Source organism: Chanos chanos, chromosome 8 (assembly GCF_902362185.1).
Source record: "Chanos chanos chromosome 8, fChaCha1.1, whole genome shotgun sequence".
Taxonomy (NCBI): Eukaryota; Metazoa; Chordata; class Actinopteri; order Gonorynchiformes; family Chanidae; genus Chanos; species Chanos chanos.
Genome location: NC_044502.1, coordinates 44882193 through 44891254, shown reverse-complemented (window position 1 = coordinate 44891254; position 9062 = coordinate 44882193). Strand labels below are relative to the sequence as shown.

The 9062-nt window shown below is 43.5% G+C and overlaps 1 protein-coding gene across 1 annotated transcript in view; it reads right to left on the bottom strand.

Moving 5' to 3' along the window:
• deptor (DEP domain containing MTOR-interacting protein) overlaps nt 1-9062 on the bottom strand; it is a 35433-nt gene that overhangs the window by 25746 nt on the left and 625 nt on the right. The window contains exons 2-4 of the mRNA XM_030781105.1: nt 8823-8928; nt 4161-4339; nt 3460-3583 (exon numbers count right to left, since the gene is read on the bottom strand). Coding sequence (XP_030636965.1) covers nt 3460-3583; nt 4161-4339; nt 8823-8908 — 389 coding nt within the window. The 5' untranslated portion in view covers nt 8909-8928. The remainder of the gene's footprint in view (nt 1-3459; nt 3584-4160; nt 4340-8822; nt 8929-9062) is intronic.

Below are 9062 nucleotides of genomic sequence, written 5' to 3'. Positions count from 1 at the left end.
CAAAAGGCAGTCAGGGCGTTGCATGTGAAAGCAAGGCAAACAGGAGATAGTCCAGGCAAATATTGATCACGCCTCCAATCTAAGGATCATACCAAGGCACTAATGACATCAATCCACCCTTATCAGCATAAGTCAACTCCCTCTGCCAGGAACACAGATCTCAGTGACAGATTAGGTCTGACACACGGCCACTGGCTCTAGAGACGAGGTTTTTCCAGGCACTTGCTGATATCACGCTGCCAGTAAGTGAAACATAACATCTTAACAGACGACATTGCCTGGGACGGCCCGGGCCAGGATCCGAGTCCTGGAGCAACATCCCGTCTGGTCCTCGGGAGTCAAGCTCGGTATCTGGTGACAGAGGGGGCGGCAGTTCTGCTGAGGACTCGCGTATGGACGAATGGCTTGATTTGTTCCTCTCTGTCGTCGCTGTTGCCGCTGTTTTGTGGTTTGATATTATGTGATTTTGGAGGAAACGAGAAGTTAAATGTCATCAGTCCGTCACACTAGACAAATACCAAAAAAAAAAAAAAAATCCACTCTTCTTGAGGCCAAATAGGGACAGTGCACGTAATCTCCATCCCTGTGGTGTGGAGGACAGATTGTCTTCCCTCTCCCTTTATTAATCTCTGTAATTACCGCGGGGCTGGTCTCGAACACTTTCACCAAACACACACACCAGAGGAGGTGGCCGACAACACGCACGAGTCACGTCATCCGGATACTAATTCGTTTTTGAAAACTAAACCAAAAAGCTTTCAGGAAGACATCTGAGAACGGTGCACCAGACGTGTAGCACACACAGGCTTTCGAAACCACATAACCAATAACCGGGCTCGCTCGACAAGACCCGGGTTTTACTTGACAAGAGAGAGGTTAAGTTTGTTGTTTTAGTCAAAGTACATTCACAGGAATAGTGACTGTGAGACCTATTTACAGCACAGGGTAAACACTCTAAGGATGTTGACACATAAAGTGCTTTCAAAAGATTTCTGTTTGCTCACTGTCACCCCTGAGACAATGGACAGTCAGACAAAGGCTGTAAAACATTAAAGGGAGAAATTGTTCTTAGTCACTAATCTTAGTTACTTTGGGCCTGACCCCAAAAACCTGTTACTCCCACGTGTTCCCTCCCTCCCCCCCCTCTTTCTCTCTTTCTTTCTCCCTTTCTTTTTCTCTCTCTCTCTCTCGTTCTGTCACTCTGTCTGACTTTGCAGTTCTGTGGCTACAGCCGCCGTTGTCATCCGTCCTGTCCCACGTGTAAACGTCAGACCCTCTCTCCACGGTCGTAAATCTGCCGTGCCTTCGCCATCAGCAGCGGCCGCCGTCGGTGGCGGCTCTCGGGTGTCAGCGGTGAAGAAAGAGGACAGCACGCCGCGGAGGGAGAGAGAGAGAGAGAGGGAGAGAGAGAGAGAGAGAGAGAGAGAGCAGGATGCGCATGCGAACCACCAGAGCAAGTGTGTCCTCAATGATTACATAAACGCGAGACTTGGCGGCTTTTAAACGACAGATGTCTCCGGCTGGACAACATTTCTTTTCTGTTATGCAAGGGCCGAGCCAGGCTCGGGCAGATAAACAGGCAAGGAGAGAGTGGGAGACAGAGACAGTAGGAGAGAAAGAGAAGGAGAGAGAGAGAGAGAGAGAGAGAGAAAGAGAGAGAGAGAGAGAGAGAGAGAGAGAGAGCGAGAGAGAGAGAGAGACAGAGAGAGACAAGTACACCATACAAGGTGAAGAGCAGCACTCTACAACTGCGGGTCCAAACCCACCCTGTCACTAACCTAGGACAACCCAAGAATGACTCTAATCAATTCAGGTCAGACTCAACACAGCAACCAAGCCATTCTCACCACTTGCTTTCTCTACCTTGCCGTCTCTTTAGTGTGATTTTGTGGTTGTCCTAAATATAGATGCTGACTGCACAGATAGCTGTCAAACTAACCGAAGATGATTTTAATAATGCTCTCACGTGGCTGGTGAGTGTTTGTGTGGTCGTTTGTGAGGGAGTGTGAGCGTGTCACTGCTACAGGTTGCTGGGTTTATGGACTGTGTAAAAGGATAAATGTTGACGTGCTCCAGCGCCCTTAAAAAAAAACGCTGACGCTGCTGTAGAAAATATTTTAAAGCCTTAAGATTATTCGAACCTGGCCAAGAATGGTAGCTGCCTCCAGGGAAGACTTCTGGGAGAATTTCACGGGGGGACGACACGACAAACCACAGTGTCAGAGCTCTGTGACAGAGCTTTCTCCTCAAAACACGGAGCAGGTGGCAGTATGGAGATGCTATGAGTAGTCAGGCTGGAGAGCGACAATACTTTGACGTTTTTAACCTCTACAGAAATTTAGGAGGACTTAAAAAAAAAAAATCGAGGTAAATGACTGAACCCAAAAACAAACTACAAAAAAAACCAAAACAAAGAAAAACCCCTACCAATCAAACGTTGAATGACGATTAGGCTTTACTGCCTGGGTTTATGAATTGTGGGAATGTTTTTGGACATTCTAGATTTCTTTTTTTTTTCTCACTTAAATTTTTTTTTAAGGGAGTCAGTGCCTTCATCTGGGGAAATTTACAGTGTACACTTACGGATGAATGACTCAAAATAAACAAATCTGATGTGTTACTGTACAATGCCCCCCCCCCTCTCTCTGTCCAAGGACAATTCTGAAATTTGACCTTAATTTGAAATTATACTTATCTTCTGAATGTAACTGAATTAGCCCAGACTCTGTTCTGTTCTAAACTTGGCCCATACAGAAGGCCTGACTGACAAACAGGGCACTTGGTCTGTTAAAGACTTTACCCAAACAAAGTGACCGTTCAGATACACAACACTTCATCCCTAATACTGCTACTCACTTCTACCATAGCATTACTCACGTTCTATTATGACTAAATTATTCAAAACCAAAACACTGCAGAGGCAGTAAATTCAAACAGATGTGTTCAGATCTATCAGACGGAACTCTGCTTTGCCAAATAGATACAATTAAACTACTTTAAGCGCTATTTGAAAGCACAGCCCTAATAGACTGTACGGAAACCCCTGCGGTTTCTTCTCAGTCATTTACAAGCTACGACTTGCAGGTGAGGCCGGCACAGCTAAATGGATCCAGCTGGCAGGGGAGCCACTGAACCCTGCTCGAAAATCTGCGTTTCTATGGATACACTTCATTTGCGGAGGGGGTCTGATGAACAAAACAAAATGTACAGACTCGCCTCGAACACGAAAAAACAAAAACATCACATCACGACCTGCTGGTATGACACAACCTCGGTCATATCTGTGACAAACAACCCGCGTCGTATCAGTACGTAACGTAACAGAACCCCCCCCCCCCCCCCCCCCCAAAAAAAACAGCAGAAAACAAAACAAAACAAAACAAAAAAAGGTTGAGGAAAAGCAATCTGACCCTCTGGTACATTGTTTGGATTTAGAAAGGTCAGCAAAGGTCAGCATACTTCTCATACACACGTTGACCTCTCATGAACACCTTGGCCTCGTTGTCCAGAGGAAACGTTCCATCATCCTTCCGGAATCGGTAAAACAACTTCATGTCTTTGAACTCTTTGTGTTCGTCACAAACTGCAAAATAACAACAAACGTCAAACACACACGGTGAGTTTCTAAGTAGCAGTTCCCGCATTCGGCGAAACGACTAATCTGATTTCTCTCCTGGTTTTATCTACGCCTAAAAGATTCACTTCCGCAACTGAAAGCACATCTTTTCTCTACTGTAAAGAACTTTTTATGTTACTATCGCTTTGCTTTTAGTCAGTACTGATTTCTAGCATTTGGAATACTGTAAACACAACGAAGTTAACCCTTTCCTGACTTCACATACTTTTATTAATTAATTAATACTTTACTTTCTCATTACTTTACTGCTCCACTTACTGCTATGTTCTGAGGGTCACAGGCGTAGCCAGTGACTTAACGGACACTGTAAGATTCAGTATCTAGAATGTTCCTTCATAATTGAATAGCGCTGTGCTGACAGGGGTTACGAAAGACTTTTGGTAACTCGATCTGACAATAACAACTATGATCCACCAGTGAATAAACATAACAAAATGTGCTTTGTTTGCTTTTTTTTTTTTTTTTTTGCTGTTGTTTGTTTTTTGTCTTGGTTCATTTCCTCAGCTGCTGCCCTATGCCCTACCGTGATGGATGATGCTCTGGTCCAGAAGTTTCTGCATAATCTTGATAGCGGTTTCTCTGTCAGACGCCTCCTTATGCTCGATCAGCCAATCAATGAGCTCCTTGGCCACAAAGCAGTTTGGGTAGGTCCGCAGGTGGTGCCTTCTATCTTTGATTACTTTGGCCTCATGGAGTCGCAGTCTGTGGAACAAAAAAAAAGAAAAAAAAAAAAGGCAAAATAAAAACAAACAAATAAATAAATAAAATCACAGTCGGACTGAAAAGGGGTCACCTTGCTATGCTATTATACAAGCATGATAAACTCTGGGACAACTCACATTAATAATTCAACGATTTGCTCTTGTAGTGACCTTACTGAATAAACTAATTCAGCTGACAAAATCAAAAAAACGCAATGTTCACGTTTCGAAACCCTGGAGACTGTCGCCGCATTCCCTTTCAGTCTTTGTCGAAATTAGCCCAGTTACTGGATGAATGTCAAACCAGCCTACAGACGACTCCCTCTGAAATTCTCTTAAAAATATGGAGCAATCTGTCTCCTGTGACAGGGGCAAACAGGAGCTGCAAAGGAAATAGTTTGAAAGTCTTGTAAGTGTGCCTATGAGTAAGTGTCCTCTCAGGACAGCTAAGTGTATCTTTCCCCTGTTTGGACGTCTCCGCTGAGAAGACAGGGGAACAGGGAAACCTTCTGAGGCAAACAGACTGCAGACTGCGGTCATGTCCTTAAACTAACACGCATGACTTTGCTCACAGTTTAGAAAAACTGTAAAGTCCCTAAAGCATACCGGCTCAGGTCACAGATCTGAAAGAGTGTGACACTGTGACAGACCAGCCGGTTTGAAACTTGTTGCTTGGATGATTTAGCCAAACTTAACACAGGCCGCTTCAACTGCAAGCGAATATATTCGCTAATGACTCAATGCGCTATACTGGACAATGAACCATCTTCCTGCAGCAGATTTTCCACAGCCAGAATTTCTCATATAAAACCCGACTGTTGGCCCAGGTGGTCACACCCTCTGTGTGGTTGGTACAATGCATCCTGTAACTCCAGAGGCAGGAGGATCCATTGTAATTTGGTTAAATGCTGAATTAGCCCTGCTGTTTTAAGGTGAGGTTGAATCTGGAGTGGAACCAGAGTGAAACCAGAGTGAGACTGAATGTGAACTGGGACCAGATTCTGATGTCTTGCTCCTTCTGCTGAGTGTTTTGTCTGATCACATGACTGTCTGTGTGGGAATACTAGTTATTACTGATACTCATTGCATTTGAACTCATTCTGAACGTGATAAAAAAGGTTACTTCTTATCTGTGATGAATCATCCTCAGCTTGATATTCTATATGAAATGTCTCGCATATTTTTTACCAAAATGTTAATGTTGACACAGACATAAGCACGATGTGCGGTGAAACTCCATCCACCTCCCATAATATCATCCGCATCGATATCGCGGTTTGGTATCAGTATTGTATCAGGCCAAATATGGGCTTGTTTGTCAGTTTTAGGTATCAGCTGATGTCTTACAGCTGCTTACTGGTAATGATAGTAACACAACACAATACTCAATGGAATGTACACACATACACACACAACTCATGCCTGTGGCAGTCTGGCTAAATTCATTTGTCGTTCCAGCCCAATAATACGCTCACACAGAGCTGAGCTAATCAAGGGGTTAGTGAGCATGTTGAGAGTGTAAGTACTTGGCATGGAAAAGAAAAGAAAAGAAAACAAAACAAATTTAAGTGAGACGCCTGAACTGGAGCGGGGAAATACCGTTATTAGGAAAAACGCTCACATTAAAGCTCACATGGCTAGCGCTCTGTTGTTGGTGCTAATCTTTGAGAAAAAAAAAAGCCACAAAATAATCCACCCCGTAGTTCCACTACAGGGTAACTACAGCATATTAAAGGCGTATTAAAGTCCAAGGACCTCCAGTGTGTGTTTTAAGGGACTTTCCCCCTCTCTGGACAGAGATAAGCATGCAAAGGGAAGTCGTTAACTGAAACCAGACATCATTTAGACAGTATTTAGATTCTTCTTTGTGCCATTTGTTTAGCAATCATAGGTCTGTTTGATTTACAGTGAAGCGGTGAGATGGCCAAATAAAAGACCTTTTGTGACTGATTAATGGCGAAAGAAACTCAAAGGATTAACAAGAGAATAGTTTCCAAAAGCAAACAGATACTTTCACCAGTCACACAGCTGGTTAGTTATGACAGCATCCAAGGTTTCGTTTCAAACTAAACCTGACTTGTGAACCGCGCTTCTTTTCCCATGGAAAGACAATCTCCTGAACATCACATGAGAAATGTGATGAGGAACCCCACTGAACCTGCAAACGTGTTCCATTACACATTTCCTTCAACAACTTCTGGAATTGTCTCAGGTGAGAAATGGCAGGTTCTGGGCATGTTTCAGTCCAAAAAAAAGAAAAAAAAGAGGCCTATTAGTCCAAACCAACTATGCATCCAATAGTGCAGAGGCCACGTTTGGGCCTCTCTCTGGAGTGTTCATAATGACTGGACATGTGCGGCTTTACTTTATGTAACAGAACGCCTCGGAGGGTGTGTCTGAGCATTTTCAGCGTTTTCACCTTAACTCAACACTGCACTCCCATGCAAACAGTTTTGATTCATGCCTGCTCTATTAACTCGACAGAAGGATTAAGAGGGTACGTGTTTTTGAAGTTCTTCAGAATTTGGGCGTGCTTTGAGAACCTATACCGACCCTTGTGCTGACACACAGTGCAATTACTGCCAACACACTCACTGCACTCATTTAAGTCCAGCCCAACAAGCAAATCCTACACCCTAAATCAATGTATTGTCAGAATTTACACTTCCTATTGGTGTTTTATTCAGTAGTTACGCTGTCAGTACAACCTCATTGTGGAAAACAGAAAAAAAAACTGGGTTCATTAAGGTCACTGACTAATCAACACAGGGATGATATCATTAGCATACTAATTATGGATGTGTAGAGATCAGCCAATGGGACAACGGCAGAGGTGCCCTGTTCGAGGTGTTACGCGGTCATGTGACCACTGTCAGTATCTGATCAGGTTAAGCAGGTGCAGTTACGACTGGCTTTTGAACATCTGCCTTTCCAAACACCAGCTGCAACATCAGTTCCATCACTCTCACCCCTATTCGCTATGGTCACATGACCGCATCTGACTCGACACATGCTGTTTCTAACGTTCTCCACCGCCGAGTGGACATTTGCTCTATAACAATCTCCACTCATCTCCAACTCTGAAATAAAAGAATTTCCTCAATCCACGCAAGAATTCTACGACCGAAATGAACTAATTTTACTGGAATCACTCGAGTCTGTTCAGCACTCTAGAATGCTGTAAAATGACACCAGAATTACTGGCAAGAGAATGTGAGGGATAAAGGACTAGAATGCATGGAATATTCCATTCATCTGCACAGAATGTGTGTAGCCAGTGCGTGTAGAGCGAATAATGAATGTCTGTATGATACCTATATGTCCCATTATAAATGTACAACTGTGAGATCTTTACTATGCCCTTGGGCCATTCCAGATGAGTCTTTGTGGACATAAACAGTTTGGTCATGTGCCAAGATTCACATTGGGAAATCCAGCACATAGCGTACCAGTGTCAGTGTCAAGAGATTGATGGCAACGCACTGCTAAAGAAAAGAGCTTGACATGACCGAAGTGTGGAAAATCAGAGGGTTGCACGCAAAGAAGTCCCTCACAAAAAGCAACAGCAACAACAATAACAACAACAACAAAAGATTATAGCTAGTGAACTAACGTCAGGGGAAGAGTGTTAAAGTTTTGGTAACTATGTTAAAAAAAAAAAACTTTCTTGTTTTAAACAAACCCGAGGATTAATGTGAATGTATCTTTTTTTATAAATCTAAATCAGAACGAACAGGAAGACTAAGTCACACATCTATTTGTAACAGAACTTAGAAATGATCCCAATAGTCGTTCTGCTGATTACTGACGCGCGCGAACGGATTTGCAAGTTTTGCCTCACGCTAACATAATGTAAGAATAAATTCCATTTAGGAAATGATAGTCAACGAATTCGCAAAATCCATTTGCTACAGAATTTTACAGGGAACATAATGAAAGCAGTTAATGCCAACGGATGTTACAGTCGCGTTATAGAGACAGATAATGCGAGTTGATTCTCCCCCCGTTAAAATGGCTATTCTGGCCACGGGCCATAGCACACACACAACACTCGTCCTATAAAAGCAATTTCATGGGACACCTTTCTGACAGAGCAGGTGGCCAGGAAGGAAATCAATCAAACGAACTGTAAGGGTCAGGTGAAACGCCATACTGCCGTTATAGTGTATTTTATAACCTACTTTTAGTGCTTTATGACTCTGATGCTCACCACGCGTTTTCATCATTTGAAAGAACAGGTGTTCCCACATAACCTGTGAACACCGTACAATCGCTGGGAAAATGTGGGAAAAAAGGCATGAATAAAACAAGAGCCACTGTGCACCGTTTAACAACGCCAGTGTTTTGAGCTCTTTTTTTTTTTTTTTTTTTTGACCGTTCAGATGGATGTAGAGAGAGTGTCAGGGATCGGTGCGGGCGCGCGCACGCCTTTGTTCGGGTAGCTGCAGTGCTCCGGTGCAGGATGTTGTCACCGCCACTCCTACCTCAATTGCTCTCCGGTAACCAGCACCTCGGCCATGCGCTCCAGCTCGGCTGCTTTCTTCTGCATCGTATTCCCAATGCTGTCCATCTCGGAATAGCTTGCCTAAACTACAGAGAAACAATGCATGCGTAACCGAAGTAAATGTCACACGCTGTAAATGATGCTGTTTATTGCTTAAAGCTGCACTAATTTATGCCAGTTAAAATACATGCATGTTCACGGAGTTAAAATTGTTGGACAG